Raw genomic sequence first — 17722 nt, 5'->3', positions numbered from 1 at the left:
GTCTGTGAATATGGCCGATCAGTGTGCTATCGATTGTGTGTGTATATGTGTTTATTGACTGAACATGCATTATGATAATGACGGAGAGATTCATTATTGTGCTATCCGTAAGGTTCAACAACAAAAGTTTTGCTACTTGTATTTCATTTTTTAGGAAATTTATGCCATTTGCATGAAAACCAGGCAATTTATTTTTCGTTCACGTTCAGAGAGAATTTCGAAATGGCCTATCAATAGCATTGTGAGGTTTAGTCTCATTAAATAGTTAGCTGTCTTTTTGGAGCCCAAAATAAGAAAACAGTTACGAAGTTAATCTTATGAGGAAAAAAAGCAGCTAATCTTAATCATTGTTAAAGGTATTCCTTTTACTTTGTGTGAAGGAATAATATACTGCATAGACCATTTATTAACAGATGCACAATTGCACATAATCCTAAAGGTCCATGAGACTACATACTGGCACTTTACAATGCACTGTACATGAAACTCACTTGACAAGCATGAAATTGTTGTGCAGTTAATTGTTCTACTCTCGTTGAAAATATGCATTTAGTTTGTTTCTGAACTTTCATTTAATGTTTCATTTAATGTTTCATATTTAAAAAAAAACAATTAAAAGTTAATATTCAATTTTGCCTTTTTTTGTATTAAAAAGAGATTTAATTTGATTGATAGCCTTACTCTTCTGTGAATATGGTAATAATTCAGTGTTTTGAAAGTCTTTTAAAAACTGTGCAGTTTAGATCCAAAGGCATGCAATACAAAGAATTTTTTTCAGAAGAAAAAAATATGATCACTTAGCGAAAAAAAGTATTGAAGAAGAAATTACTTTGGCCATCTACTAAGTCATTTAATAGAAATTACTTATTTCAATCGGGATATACTTTTATTAGAAATCTACTATTAATTGGGATATTATTAGAAATATACTGTTGATTGACATTCAAAGTTGTAGAATTTGCTATACAACCATATGATAAACTGTTGAAACAAAGGCATGAAATGATACTGATTATATGAAGACAGACAAAGTTATTGATGATGGATTGATTGGGTGGTTTTATCCATAGAGAGGGCCTAGTTCCTTTGCTCCAGTACAAGCATCGTCAGGCTACTCTACCCAGAGTGCACCTCCTGTGCCTCCTCCTCCTCCAGGCTCCGCCTACTCCAGACAAGCCACGCCCTCTTACCAGGTTGATTATGATGTGTTGAATATTCATATACGTTGTGATTATATCACGGAAGCAGATTATGTTTCTGTTTGAGATACTGACTGTCTGGGTCTGTGGCATAAGTGGATTGGCTGGCTTGTCATCCATAATTGCCTTTATCTTTGTTTGTTTTTAGAATTATCAGGCCTGATAAAAACCCGATTTAAATCGGTTTCCCGATTTTTTTTATTTTTCCCGATTTTTTCCCGATTTTTTTTTTCTTCCCGATTTAAAAAAAAAAAAAAAAAAAAAAAAAAAAAAAAAAAAAAAAAAAAAAAAATCATTTTTTTTTAAATATTTTTTTTTAACCAATTTTTTTTTCCTTCCCAATTTTATCCTGATTTTCCCGATTTCCCTCTTATTATCTCTATTCTTCCCTATTTTTCCCCCAATTTTCCCAAGTTTGTCTCAATTTTCTTACTCGAAAGGGGGGAATGTTGTTAGATGCCATTTTTTCCCCGCGAATCGTCTTTTTTTTTTTTACTCAAGGGGGGCGTGGTTGAGGGGAAAACAAAAAACCTATTTTTTTTTTAGTGCTCACTATCACCCCTGTTAGATACAAGTAGGACCATTGGTATCAATTAGTTAAAATCATTTTTGAAAAATAAATTTATTGTAAGAAATAAAAGACCACATTTTGCTAATTAATGTGAAATTGAAGAAAGAATAATCTAAACTTGTTAACTAATTCATATTTGTTTACAAAGAAATTCTTGTTTTCTATTTATGTAGAAATAAAATCATACAAACTTAAATCCTCCCCTACCCCCTAACAAAAAAAAAGGGAAAACAAATAAAAAAAAGAATCATGGAGTGCGCATCCTAACAGATTTTGACCAACGCTTCTACTAAGTGAAAAGAAAAGAGAATTGAAAGCATTAATTGTGCATTTGAAAATGATCAGTGTACTTACTGCATTTCTTTTCATCTTATCACCTCACAGCTACCTTACCTTGAAGCTGACCAACCTACTCCTCTTCCTCCTCCTTCTCCTCAGTTATATACATCATCCCTGAATGGCCATTCTTATCACCATGACAACCAACCTGAATCCTACTCCCACCCTCCAGCCTACTTCCAGGACGAGGTTACCCTCCTGCTGCTCTCTGTGTGCTCTTAACTCAAATCCTGCCATAATGAATATAGCCCAGTGCCACAGGGCTAATCCCCATTGTGCCAAGCCACAAATCCCCCCTGTGCCAAGTTTATTTTGAGATAATCTGATGCACGCGATGGTACAATCAATAGCGCATGCAAAGCACTCAGCACAGTACAACGAAATGAACAATAACTGCTATTATGAATGCGAGCATGCATTCATAAAGCAGCTAAGTTGTGGCTCGCTCGTGTGAATTAAGCAGCCAATCGATAGCGCGCTCGCGTGTACAAAGCACTATAACGGTAGCGTGCATGCATCCTTATTGCAGGATATGAGTTAACTAGTCTTTCATCATTAACCCTTTTTCTGTTATCCCTTTCCCATCACTCTTGTTCTTTGTGGATAATAATCATTAATGGTGACAATGGTAAAGATCATAATAATAATCAAACATGTACAACATAGTAGGTTAAAGTCATGACAGGCAGGTATCAGTTTCAATGGGTACTTAAAGTGCTACTGACAAAGAACCGATATCTTACCTTTAGCCATGCAGCCAAATCTTTGACTGGCGAGATTTTTGGTTTTGGGTGAAAATACCACAAAGTGTATTCCTTATATTTGTTACTTAGTTTCTTATCCCATCTATTGATCTTTTGTACAAGGATAACTTTATGGCAATTCTTACAAAAAATTGAAATTAAAAATCCCTTGTTTTTGTCAAATGATGAATTAAACTACCAATTCTCTATGACTTTTTCCACTCACTATTTTCAAGTCACTGTCTAGTAACATCTGTTTTGTGTCTATGTCCTTTCCTCTTTACAGAAAACTCCACTGCATTCTTCTCATCCATACCATGACCCATTGATCTCTGTGACCCCAATGTCTGACCTTCGACCTCAAACTTGCCTCCCTGTAGCCTCAACCTCCCCTCATGTCCAAACCCTAACTTCTGATCCTACCCTAAATGGCTCAACCCCCAACCCTCCTCACCCATATCATGATCCATTGACCTCTGTGACCCCAATGTCTGACCTTCGACCTCAAACTTGCCACCCTGTAGCCTCAACCTCCCCTCATCTCCAAACCCTAACTTCTGATCCTACCCTAAATGGCTCAACCCCCAACCCTCCTCACTTTGTCGCAACCTCCTCAATCCGTTTGAACCCTTCTCCATTGCATGAATCTGGTGTGACCTCTTCACCCCTTCATGACCTCAGCATGACCCCAGTTGACCTCGAGGTCAGTATAGTGCATAAAAATGTATATGATCAACAGTTATAATAGAGCAAATACAAACAAACTTTGCTCCTTAATCTTTGTTAAATACCTGCTGTTACCCCTTTTTTGGTAAAATTCGTGTATGTGTTATTAAGGCTACCATGATATTGAGCAATACATCCAAAATTATGTATAAATACTACTTTGCTAGGATGATACAAATAACATTCATTTGGAACAGAACAGCAGACAATTAAACACAACTGAATGTTAGTAAATATCACATAGTTTTACCATTTGTGAAAAGATATATACCATATCAAATTATTTTACTTTAGTTACGCGTCCTAGCTCTTGAATGAACTTGACTGTTTGGTGCATCCTTGCATTTCTAATGTGTTGCCAAATAATTATTTAAAAAAACAGAGAGGACTTCATAAACAATAGAAAAAAAAACACAAACAGATTACATGACAAAAAAGCCAATATGACTAATTGAAGATTAGGTACTGCAAAAATAGTCACAAAAACTATTTATTCATGATTCTTTCATCTTATATCAAATAATTTCTATAACTTTTGTTTCTACTGATAATATTCATATTTCTAAATACGCTTTTGCTATACGTGGGGGAAAATAATTTCCAACTCTTGACGGATAAGGGACTTACATTCCAAGCAAAACATTACTTTTCACTGGCTATAGACCACTATGATTAATTTGCATACTTATACATAATGCATCTGCCTCTATATGTACACATAAACATGTACAAGTCGTATCTCTTTTTATGAATAAGTCCACTTTTCGAGCCTTTTACACAGTGATGAGATGTTTTCTCCTGTGACAATAGCTCCAGACTTTTATTGCTAGGAGTAAGGGTTGGGATTAGCCATTATGTGTTGGCTCTGGATTCATTTTCTGAATTTGGTTATAGGGATTGGGTAACTTTGTCTCAGATTCTGAAACAAGATCCTGGATTTAGCTCATGTTACAATGATAATTATAAACCTTAAGGTCAGTCAGAAACCACATTACTTTTACAAGCCGATTCCCTGTCTGATTATCAAGATATATTTTATTGGAAATCAAAATTTTAAAATTTGTTTTCCTAACGGTTTTTATAACACTTACAGTCTATTCGGGGAAATGAGTATGGTAAAACTGGTCACTCAAAGATTTTAACTCTACTTCTATGGTAATACTCATCAACGCCTGTTCAGCATCTAGATGCTCTATTTGAGGTTCTTCATGATCATTTTGAAGCGCAATTTTTTTAGAGCTTCAATATTACAAACACTGATAACACGTAAGGCCATGCATCTCAGATTTAACATTGTTAAACGATGCCTGTAATGTAGATTTGACCCAGAGCTATAGTAGCAAGAGCAAGTGTGGTACAATTCTTTCACACACTTTATCACCATTGAATTATCCTCTGAGCTTGAAGTGCTGATAACGGTGTCTTGATTTCTTAACAGAATGGTGAGCAGGCTGCAGCGCCTCCCCCTCCCCCGCCCCCACCCCCAAAGGCTTCTTCGGACGGCCAAGCAGGCTACCAGGTCTCTAAACATTAACCTTTGAATGCTTTAACTTTGTCTTGTGGTTTGTGTTTGTTAAGAGTGTTCAGGTGATTTATGAGATTGATTGACAGTGCAGGGGGTGTTTCACAAAGATCCTAAGTTGAACTTATCTCCAAGTTGGACTAAACTCTAAGATGGAGAGCCATTTGTAGACTTAAAATAGCATATATTCAAAAACGAAAAATCAAGTATTTTAGACTTTGTATAAATTCAACATCAAGAACATGAAATCTCCTTTATGATAGAAAATATGAATGATTTGAATCAAATAACTTTTACAAATATTCTAAAATATGCTAACGGCTTTCCATAATTGTTAAGTCCAACTTAGAGATAAGTTCAACTTAGAATCTTTGTGAAACACCCCCCCCCCCCCAGATCTGGAAGGGTTGAAGATGTTTAAAGGCTTGACTGTATTGTGAAAAGTTCACTGGCTATTTTACTTCTGTTTATGACAATTGATTGTATTTTGCGGTTGCAAACTTCTTCGATTCCATTGAGCTAAAGAGTTTTTGACTAATCACCTTAATGCCCAAAACTACCCCAAAATATTTGTGTTGTAAACAGTGAGCAACAGAGCAATCTTTATGTAGTCCCTTACATAGAGTTTGATGCATATTTTTGATAAACATTTTTTTCAAATGTGGATAGCTCAGGGAAACAAGCCCTTTTTTGGGACGTACCATTCCATGGTTTCTTATTGTATATGTGATGAGTGTGTGTGGGGTGAATGTGTGGGTGACTTTGTGGATGACTTTGTGGGTGCGTCTCTGTGTTCTTGTCATAATTCTACGTATCTTAAGATCATTTAAAATATTATGTGTTACATAACTGTAAACATATTAGTGATATCAGTGAAATAAAGAAGAATGGATAAAAAGAGCAAGAGAGAGCAAGAGATGCAAAGATGATAGTCAGGATTATAAGGAATATACTGGAAGACTGACAATAGTTTAAAAGGATTACTTACAATTATCTACATTTGCACTAATAATCTTATATTTGTGATCTTATTCATAACACCGATGTAGGCATGATGACATACCAGTGAAAATTGTCATTATTATATTTTTTCTATTTACCCTTGAATTCTCTCCTAACAGCCTTTAGGTACCTCTCGCAATTTCCCCCTCGGCCATGGATCTGCGCCAATGAGGGGGCACTCCGCCGCCCATGATCCAGCAAGTCAACATAAGGGTCCATCATTCACAATTCCCCAAGAGGTTTCAATATCATTTTCTTCCCTTCTTCATATTCTGAAATTTTTCATTCATCTTTTTTCTAAATTATTTTCCTTACATGTTGCACATTGATGTTTTTACAATTCCTTTTTGTTTTAATTATTTCCCCTTTTACTACGCACACTAACAACAAAAACTATGATTTGCAGATGAGCAGATGTGCACCAATGGCAGAACTCCATACATAAGCACCCATGTTGAGTCTTATTAACCATGAAAGCAGGCTGCTGATTGGCTACTGACGATCATACCAATCGTCTGTGTGAATAGGTCATTGCACTCCAGCAATTAATAAGAGAATGATTTGTGGATGCAAGCTCATACGTGATTGGCTGATTTGTGTTGTAACATGTATTGTTGAGGTCTGTAAGTGGTCAGAAGTATTAGTTGTACACGATGGAGTGCGTCTTTGTGCTGTACCTGTGTGTGTGTGCGTGTATGTGTGTGTGTATAATGTCTGTGTGTATGTCTGTACATTACTTTGTTACATGTACATGTATCTATATGTCATTAAACTGTACAGGATACTATTTTAAACATTGTAATTATATGTTTCTCAAGTAAATTATCTTATTTTATGGGTAATCTTCCGTAGAATTTTAGTGTTAAAATTCAAGAACACTGTTAATCTGATCACTTTTCTTTATTAACAAATGCCACCATTTACTTTTAATTTTGATATCACTTAGGATGATGAATACAAAATTTAATGAATAGAATATGAAAAATGAAATATAACAAATTATATTTAGACCTTCCTAACACCAGCCCCTCCCCCACACCCCCACACACATACCCCTCCCCCACACACACACCCCTCCCCCCACACACACCCCCACACACAGCTTAGCTGTAGATTTACCCATTTTATTTTTTTCATGCATATCAATAAAAGCATAGATATCTTATTTGTGTCTTAACTCATACAATAGACACTTGCTTGATGCCAATATACATGTACACTGTAGAAGGATATTTTCATTGCACATTTTGCAAGTTATATATTCTGGTTTTCCTCCTCCATACTATTAGAAACGTTTATGTACCAAACCCCAAATGGTCCAAGATCCCCTTTTGCCTAATCTAATCTAACCCTAATCTCAGTGGCTTTACACACTGTATATACATGTCAATTTAGCATAGTCTTCCACACACTACCTTAATAGTCTTAAAACACCCCATCCCACATGTCTGCATGCAGAAATTGTTGATAAATTCATTAGGCACCACCACTATAACTACTCAATGAGACCAGGGGGATGTTTCATAAAGCTGTTCATAAAGTTACGCATGACTTTACAAACGACTTGTATATGAAGTGCCAGATAGGAAGCCCAAATTTTTTTCTGATATTTCCAATAACCTCAATTAAATTATGGCAAAAAATATACTTTGCATTAAAAATAATAATAATAATAATAATAGCCTAATAGTCCACTCCAAATTTTAATAAACCGAAACAGAAATTCTTTTTGCCCAATTGATCGTGAGCCCGGCAGCCACTTAGCAGCGGCAGATCGACGTTGCTCTATCCCTTATTGTTGAACGCCAAACAAGGTAGCAACAACTCCCATCTTTTAACGTCTTTTGGTATGACGCGGCCGGGGTTCGAACCCACGACCTCCCGGTTGTGAGGCGGACGCCCTACTGACTGAGCCAACACTCCGGTATAAATGGTTGGTATAATAAGAATTTTTAATCTATATCTGCACAGTTCAACTTTATTTGATGCAGTTAATGATTGAGCATCCCATTTGGCTTTTCATATACAAGTCGTTCATAATGTCATGCGTAACTTTACGAACAGCTTTATGAAACGCCCCCCCCCCCAGTATTTAATCTCCTTTTCCAATTCAGATGCATTATAATCACAGATAATGTAGGAAGACATTATAGTTACTTGTGTATGAAGATGCTTAATATGCTACTGATGTACAAAGTAGATCAACTTTATAAATGTGTGTTTGTTTGAAAGTGTTGAATTTAAAGTTATGATTATGTGTAGTTGCTTGCGTGTCCTCCAAGCAAAGTTGTCGTCTATTTCCTACTCTCTGAATAAAAATAAGTAATGGTTATATGAATACCCATATCATTATCACTTATATACACTAATGGTAATTTCTAGAGCTGGAAAATTAGGACAGTATTGCTGAGAGCCATGCAATATGCAGCGTTTGTACATGTATATCTACTAGCTTGCATGTCAAGGGTTGCGTTGGATAAAACTTACCATTGATGGTAACTTGCCATCAATGGCAACTACCATGATGGTAACAGGGCTCAATAAATAGCCAATCAAAAGCAAGGTTTCGATGGTAGTTACCATTGATGGCAAAGTTACCATCAATGGTAAGTTTTGTGCAATGGGGCAAGGTGTACTAGAGGAATGAGAGCCATTCAATGTGCAGCGTATGTACATGTATATTCACTAGCTTGCATGTCAAAGGTCGTGTTGCATAAAACTTACCATTGATGGTAACTTTGACATCAATGGCAACTACCATGGTAACAGGGCTCAACAGCCAATCAAAATCAAGGTTTCCATGGTAGTTGCCATTGATGGCAAAGTTACCATCAATGCTAAGTTTTGTGCAATGAGCCAAGGTGTACTAGAGGAATGATACATTGTAAGTGTAGGAATGTATACATGGTGATATGAATGTGTAGCAGCAAAGTACTAATTGTATAACAGTCAAATTGAGTGTTAGTTTGTCCTGTAAATATCATGCAATTTATTTTATTCTACTGGAAACACAAAAGCATTATTTTCAAATTGGCAAGGTATTAAATGTAGCTGAAATAAATTGAAATGTGTTACTATCCCCGAGTATATACATTATTTACTATAAACTGTCCAGGTAATATGGTTATTAAAGGTAATACAAAGTTTTGGGAAATTTGACAATTGGTTGGATAGTGATTCTTTACAAATTTGATATATTTGAATTATAAACACTAGAAAATTTAGCCCTTAAAACACTTCTGCTTTTGAGAAAAATTGAATATGAAAATTTCAAATAGCACCTACGGCCAGTACAATGGTAGCTGCGATCGTGAAAATCTCAGAATATGTAGTTGTAATATATAATTTCCAAACGGGGTTAGCTAATTGGTCAATTTTAGTCAAGAAACATTGTTTTATAGCTTAATTAATAGCTTGACCTTGAGGGGAGCTATACAACACAAAGAGTGTATTATTTACAATTTCATAACTTTAGACTCGATTTCAACTGAGACAACGATCACTGAATATTGTAGGATCGCATATGCTTCTAATATGTACATTTGAACCAAATTTACGACCCCATACCAAAACTTTGTATTACCTTTAATCAGTAAACTCTAAACATGTATGCATTCGTGTCTGTACATGGTGATAAAGAGTCACATCCACCCATTCTATCATAATCTATTGTCTTCCAAGGTGTTTATCCAATCTTAATTCTTATTAGGGATAGAATTGAGAACTATTTTTGAGACATTTATTATGTTAGACTTAGGAAATGCATTGATGAACTAATACAGGACAAACTGACCTTCAATTTGCAACTAAATTGTAATGTAGCTAGTTTTATATGTTTTAAGATACATGTCTACATCAACAAGAGTTGATTTCTCAGAATGTTTGTGTGACCATGTCCACATCAAAGCATCCGCAAACTGCATGGCTTAATTTTGCAGCTTTTAAAGTATTCTATTGTATTTCGGTTCCTGAATGAGTAGATGTATATAATGAATGATTAATTATCCCCTTGTCATATATTTCCTCTTATTCCTTTTTATTGTAAATTTATGAGTACATCATGCTTTTTTTTGCCAGATATCATTCGTGTAGACACAGTTTGTATCTGATTTTTTACCATAAAGAAGAGAAATTCTTTTTTTCCTTTTTTTTGTAATGAAATGTCAGCAGTTGTATAGAGTTTAATATTTTTAAAGACACAATCTTTTAGTACTTTTATTGCAAGTGAGCAAAATGAAAAGAGTCACTTTACCATATATAATCCTGTTTGTTGCAATGCATACATGTTCATTGTATAGAGCTTATAAGCTAGCCCTAAAATACATTGTGTATGTCTTGAAAAAAGTTAAAAAACCAAAGAAAATGCAGTTATGTATAACAGTATCAACACATCACTCATAAATGCACTTTTTACTGTTTTTTTTTAATGAAAAACAGTTTGTTTGCAAATAGTATTACATGTACATTGTAGAAGTTTACTAAAAAATATACTTGTATCTAAATGTAGAACTAATCAAAATATGTGTATATGTTATATGCGCAAAAGTTGAAATGTATTTCCATATTTATAGCAGTAGAAACTCATCAGCACTGACTATCGGATGGATAAAGCTCTCAGCATCTGATTGGTCACTCAGCTGATGACATCACATTAACCAACCAATCACGTTTGCTTGCACACTATGTTACCATGTAGATACAAGATGACTTGGACGCTGTGCTGAAAACGTTCCCTAATTACCCTAGTACTCCGTCTGTAGAGACGCCTTCTTCTTATGCCCCGCCCCCTGTCAGATCAGCTCCGCCCACCACTGCTCCCAAGCCAAGACAGGTTGACCAATCACTGCATCCCGTGTCCTGTTCATTTATTCATTTATTCATGAGTGCTGTCCACAATTAGAATATTCATTAGTTGTGTTTGCATCATGCCACTGTTTTGACTTGTCTGTTTTTCATATTTGTGTAAATCATATGTTATGAATATTTATGTTGTATTGTGATTCTGACATCCATTTTTTCTTCTTCAAAGATATGGATACTCTTTTGACTGAACTCTTATTGATATAAAGTCCTCACAATTTGCAGGTGTACAGATACCCAGAATTGGCTGAGGTAGTCTAACATAAATTTTCTGCGATTCCCAATTACAAGTACGATTAATGCATTCAACAAAAAATCAGGAGCCATCGTAAAAAATAGGATCACAAGAGCTGGTGCAGTCTCCATTTATTGAACTGTGGTTATCCATATTGAAATTATAACTTCCTGGGTAGGTTCGGTCATCATTTGTTCATGAACAGGGGGGCGATTCACAAAACTTGTCATCAGTGATAAATGACAGTTTTTGTTATAAGCTACTGAAATTCTTGCTTCTGATTGGTTATCAGCAGAGTTGACACAGCTTTTTGTCATTTGTCATTGAAAATAGGCTTTGTGAAACGCCCTCCTGGAAGCTCATTCAACAACCTTTAGTATCCTATGCTGCCCTGTCATTCATTTGAATAATGCGTGTATAATAACAAAAATATCCAGAAACCTGGATAGATAATAGAGCATCTATCGGTACGCATTCAGTTGCATATCACCAAAGAGTTGAAGTCACCTACATTTATCTGATCAAAATAAACCCTTAATAATGTTCTTCTTGTTACACATTACTTTCGCTAATAGGAACTGAATTAAACCTTTAGAAAAAAGTTCTTCCACTCACTAATTGATATATGTACATGCAAAGAATAGTTATTGGTTAATTACAGAACACATCAACAGATTCCTTACCTTTTTTTTATTTGAAATATATTCCAGTTTTACAGTACTGGTATGCAAATAACTTAAGACGTTCTTGAATCAATGTACAGTGACGTTTAGTTCTATGATGTATTGTTATTATATTGTGTAATAGCATGTGATTCAAGTAATTTATTAAGTGTTTGGATGTAGTGTGAATATGTAAAGAAGCATGTTCATATTTACTGTGTGGAGCGCAAACATACATCAATATCATATCATTTCTTAGACTACAAAGTTCATTGAAAATTTACACATTCGTTGTCTCTACTTTATACAGGTACAGTATCAGTGTGTTAAAGTTACATGTAATTGTCTTGTGTATTCTGAAACACACATATCATTTGAATTGATCTAATCATCATATTCCTGCATAACAAGAAATGTTTTAATGCCTAACTTCATTATATTTAAGCTTCTTTTACCCCAGGAAGAGTGAAATTTGGGGGGAATGTATGACAATGATCTGATTGTATCAGTTTCAAGTCAACTTCATTCTTAAAGTATTCTCACAATGTTTTCTACATTTAGACTCTTACAATGTTACCAAACATTTCCATTATTTACAAGTTTGTCATTACCATTGCATGTTACAGTGTATAACGTTACGTGGAATGGAACATCTGAGAATAAATTATTGTAAGACACTGGATGTATATGTACTAATACTTCATTTTTTTTCCATACAGCTATGGAATATGCATGTAACAGTGGTTTTATATTATCTTACTCTGACTAACTTGCGTTAATGTTGTCATTTATGAAGTGTGTTTTGACTAATCATCTTGTTTATGTTTGAATTCAGCGCTAAGTGTTGGCAGTGCATATCAACTCGGCCTTCATCTTTTGTCCACACTATGTTTGCTTGTATTGAACAGCTCAATGTGAACAATTAATGCAGAACAACTTTTGTTACACATGTATTTGTTCCCATAAGGCTTTGCTCTGTACCTTTATATTCAAAAGTCTGACAATATCATATACCAATGCTAACTACTATAAATGTTATGTTTAAATGGAGTTATGAATGATAAGATTAAATCAGCACATGCTTTCATGATTAAATCTCCAGCAGCTTTTATTAACAATTGAACTCCTTACCTACTTGAATCCTTATTCTTCACTAAGAATACTCTTTTACAGATATGTTTGAACAAAAAATTAGTATATGGAGACCTACATTTAACTGCATCTGTTTTAATGGAGATGAAAGCAATATTATTCATATATAGACCATGTTAATATCCTTTTATTTCGAGATAAAGAAATTATGGTATTTGCTCATTTAAGGAAGTTTCTATGATTTTTGCAAACAAAGCACTGCCCAAATATGCACATCTGTTTTGCATAATGCGAATCACCCTTATCAAATGATATTTGATTTGAAAATAAACTTTTGTCAAGCATCTGAATTTTATTTTACTATTGAAGAACTACACTTGCACGTATGCAGACAAAGTCTGTAGTTCTTATGCTAATTTACAAGCCTTCAGGTTATGCAATGATTTTATTTCATGCGGTGGTTTTTAGTTGTGATTTTTAGCATGAAATTTTTATGGAGATTTTACAAAGGAGAATATAATTATGTCAAGCAGATCCTCTTCTGACTAGGAAGAGAGAGAGAGAGAGAGAGAGAGAGCAAAAAGCATTTATTTCCATTTCTATTTAATTTTCTTAGAATTCATTTAGTTCATCCACCGTCTTCATGATCAGCTATTTGTGTTTGCCCATATTTTCATTGGCTTTCTGACAATGTAAAGATAGAAGACATTTTGCACCAAGGTCAATAGACCATTTCGTAGTTAGCACATGGTTAAAATGACCCCAAATATCCACAGATCTTCTACTCATGGAGAAGTCCCACTTTGTGTATTCTAGAATAATCAATGCCAAAGTCATGTATGTGCTTCATGAAAAGCTTTTGTTTGCCCTCTTGTATCATAGAATGTACCGTAGGTGCACATATGAATAATGATTACATAACATGAGCACATATTCATCTCAGTGGGTTTACAATTTTATCAGAAATGACCTTTATCTGCCCATGTGCAGATAGTATTTACGAAATGGCTTATTGATATAAAAAAAAAGGTCTGTGATAAATTGATTAAAAGTACATAGTCCCCTTTGATATTGTTGACAAAAACAATAAGATTTGTCCATCACACCTCTAAAGGTAGTTATAAACATCTATTTAAAAAAAATCATTCTATCTAGTGATTAATAAAAGGACATAAAACAGTCACTACCAGTACTTGTTTTTGATAATTTTGGAATCGGTTGATTTAGTTTCTGTGTCACATAGAAAGTCATTGAAATTAACCCCTTGACTATTGGATTATCTAATTCTCAGAGACATAACACAGGGACCACCCGGTTCCAGTAAGCAATGGGCTAAAATAAGAAAATGTAGGTTCAAAAGGGTGAGGCGTAGACAAATTTATTATTATTTATTATTATTTCTATTGCATTATTAGCTTATACCCGGTTTAGTCAGACATAGGGCTTTAACGTAAGTAATACTGTGAACTCCCATTGCATTATTATCTTATACCTGGTTTAGTCAGACAGGGCTTTAACGTAAGAAATACTGTGAACTCCCATTGCATTATTATCTTATACCTGGTTTAGTCAGACATAGGGTTTTATGTAATTAAAACTGTGAACTCCCATTGCATTATTATCTTATACCCGGTTCAGTCAGACATAGGGTTTTATACAAGTAATACTGTGAACTCCCATTGCATTATTATCTTATACCCGGTTTAGTCAGACATAGGGTTTTATACAAGTACTACAAGTAATACTGTGAACTCCCATTGCATTATTATCTTATACCAGGTGCAATCAGATGTAGGAGATGTCCGCCAGGCTCTTACAGTCAACCAGGAGCCGATTATGCCACCCCCTCCTGATATGAGTAGACTTCAGTTGGAAGGTATATATTGTGCATTAAATTGAACCCAAACCTTTGAGAAAGAGCATTTTTTAACCTAAAAAATGGTGTCTGGATTATAATTAATCATCTTTTGATTATTTGGCATAGAACTGTTTTGGAGTAGCCATGGGGATTGTAAAATTGCATGTAGTTTGTATTGTATTTGTACTCTTGGTAGAAAAGTGTAAAGGAAAGACAAATATCGAGTCGCCAGATGCATACTTTGTTTTTGCTTAATAAGTTATTTTGTTATAAATGTAATGCTTCCTGGGAGAAATTTCAATAGTTTGAACATATTTGTGGCTAACACCCAGTAAATAAGATTGATTGATCGATCTGTAATTGAAAAACAAGTCAGAAAAAATCTTGGAACCAGCGGGATTTGAACCTGCCATCTACTGCTTGCCGGGCAGCGACTCTACCACTAGGCCATCACTGGTCCATGGCACAGTCGCGATGAACTAGAAACAAATACCCAAAGCACTCCTGATTCATTCTGACTTATTAATATTCATTAGTCCGCCATAGGACAATAACTTTTATAAATGTAATGCTTTTTCAATTACAGATCTTATTCACTGGGTGTAAGCCACAAATATGTTTAAACTGTACTTAGTTATTGTTTTACATCCGACAATAATAATAATAATAATCTGGATTAATGTAGCGCTTAATACGGAATACCGTCTCTAAGCGCTTTACAGAAATTATTAACCCGGTCATCGATTTCATTCACGCACAATGTGCACAATCTCCACTCCCCACCGTGAGGGCATAGGCAATTTCTAACACAATGCTTTCGTCATCCTACCGGGTCCACATTACCCTCTTGGGTATTGAGTTGCAAATGACATTATATCATTTTAGATTGAGTTGACGACCTTTCTGCTATCAAAAAAATGTTTTAAGCTTATTTGGGTGGCAGCGGTGGGATATCTTAGCAATGAACGCCATTGTAGCTTTGAAGTTTAAAAACAGAAATGTTGCGTTTTCCGACAGTCAGCAGGGTGTCGGTACATTCTGCTTTGATGTTCGATTGCAATCATGCGACTCAAAGAAAGTCTATGAACGAGGGATGAGTGTCATGTTCTTCAGACCGAACAGAATTCTCTGCACTCCACTCATAGCCATCAAATTTTATAAGATAAGCATGACCAAGAATCACCCATGGCTGCTTGCACGTGTTCCACTTTGGCATACTTGGTTTCCCAGCAAACAAGAAGATTTTATATTTTTGGGTGGCAGCGAGTGGAAAGCCAAGTGCTGTATCTTAGAGTTAACACCATTCTAGGTATTAGCCAATGATAGGATTTTATCTTTCTCAGATGACAGCAAATGTATACCGGTAATTGAATGCATTAACAGCTATTTTCTCTTCTGCTTGATTCCATTCACGTTACAGAAGCAGCCCCACCAAGGCCACCCCTACCCGGTGATGTACCTCCACCACGCCCACCCCCTCCCGAAGACACTTCGCTACCCCTCCCAGAGCAAGGCTCTCATCAACCCATTATGGTTAGTCAAATTATCACTTTCATTCACATTCTATTTTCTAGTAAAGATGACTAAGGCTAGGCTCGCCTTAGTTAAATAATCATTTTCCTTCACATCTGAGGGGGTCAGGCTTTTGTTTTTTGTTTAAAAAAAGGTTAAATTTCCTTTACTATCCCATTTTTTTTACTGTTTCGGGGGCTGGGGGGGGGGGGGGCCGCGCCAGTATAGAAACAGCTAGGCCTTGAATATTAAAGCCGTCCACGATATATCTTTTATTAACCGGAGTGACAAAAAAAATACCAAGAATTCTCCTCCTGATCCTTACCTTATCATTTTGTTGAACAGAAAATCTAAGACACTGTCTGTTAATCTTTGCTGGAAAGATGACTGAATGTTACAATCATTTGGGAATCGCACACACACCCCATTTAAACCGGTAGGCGGGAATGCGGGCACCTTTTAAAAGACTATTAACCGGTAGGTGGGGCATGGCTAAAATTACGACTCCAATTTTTCGACCAATCAGATGGCTAGAGGTATATAATATAATGAATAGCAAAAATATTGTTTTAGATTTTCCAAGAGAACCCATTTTTTGAGCATTTTATAATTGCATTTGTTTTCTTCAGCAAGCTGCCTATGATCTTCACGTTGAGACAGAACAATGGTCCAGCAAGGATAACGATCTCATCGCAGCAGCAAAGAGGATGGCACAACTTATGGCTGCCATGAGCAAACACGTCAGGTGGGTTACCCTATATTACATTCTTAAACCTTGTAGTATTAATGTTCTTGTTCTTCTTTTTCTTATTGTTTTTTCTTATTGTATCCCCCCGTAACTGCCTGCCGAGGATACTTTGGATCCAACAGCGGCACGCCGCCGCTAGGTCTGCATCCGCCGGCGCATCATACTCTTGTGCGCGATTTAACCACCACATTCATTGACGGATTTCTTTTAAATTTTGTATAGAGTTGTATCTTGGTACAATTATTTACACATCTTTACTTTTTGGTGATGCTGGCCTCATTGTTCTGTCCTTTATAGGGTCAAAGGTCATTTATCCCTTTTGTGCGCTACTCCTGCAACATTTCTTGACAGATTTCTTCCAAAATTTGTACAGAGATGTATCTTTGAACAATCTACACATCTGTACTTTTGGGTGATGCTGCCCTCGTTGTTCTGTCCTTTTTAGAGTCAAAGGTCATATGTCGATGCGCTGTAACTCAAATTGCCACATGTCTTGACGGATTTCTTTCAAATTTTGTATGGAGGTGTGTTTTAGTTATATCTAGACATCTTTAGCGTTTTGTGATGCTGCTCCTAGTCTTGACAATAGTCCGCTCCACTAGTGGCGATCTCTACGTCATCCTTTTGTTTCAGGGAGGGGAGGAGATCTTTTT

General features: G+C 35.6%; 1 protein-coding gene across 6 annotated transcripts in view; it reads left to right on the top strand.

Annotated features, from left to right (window-relative positions):
• Window positions 1–17722, top strand: part of LOC590672 (vinculin) — a 67004-nt gene that overhangs the window by 39584 nt on the left and 9698 nt on the right. For 2 of the 6 annotated variants that reach the window (XM_030992889.1, XM_030992890.1), the window contains 3 exons: window positions 14731–14827; window positions 16230–16342; window positions 16951–17066. In XM_030992889.1, the coding sequence (XP_030848749.1) occupies window positions 14731–14827; window positions 16230–16342; window positions 16951–17066 (326 nt within the window). Of the gene's footprint in view, window positions 1–1070; window positions 1194–2154; window positions 2299–3138; window positions 3556–5016; window positions 5098–6221; window positions 6342–10798; window positions 10934–14730; window positions 14828–16229; window positions 16343–16950; window positions 17067–17722 lie in introns of all 6 variants that reach the window. The other 4 variants (XM_030992885.1, XM_030992886.1, XM_030992887.1 and 1 more) reach the window with 4 other exon arrangements.

This window comes from Strongylocentrotus purpuratus, unplaced genomic scaffold (genome assembly GCF_000002235.5).
Source record: "Strongylocentrotus purpuratus isolate Spur 01 unplaced genomic scaffold, Spur_5.0 spur5_scaffold_20, whole genome shotgun sequence".
Taxonomy (NCBI): Eukaryota; Metazoa; Echinodermata; class Echinoidea; order Camarodonta; family Strongylocentrotidae; genus Strongylocentrotus; species Strongylocentrotus purpuratus.
This window is presented reverse-complemented; position numbering and strand designations above follow the sequence as displayed.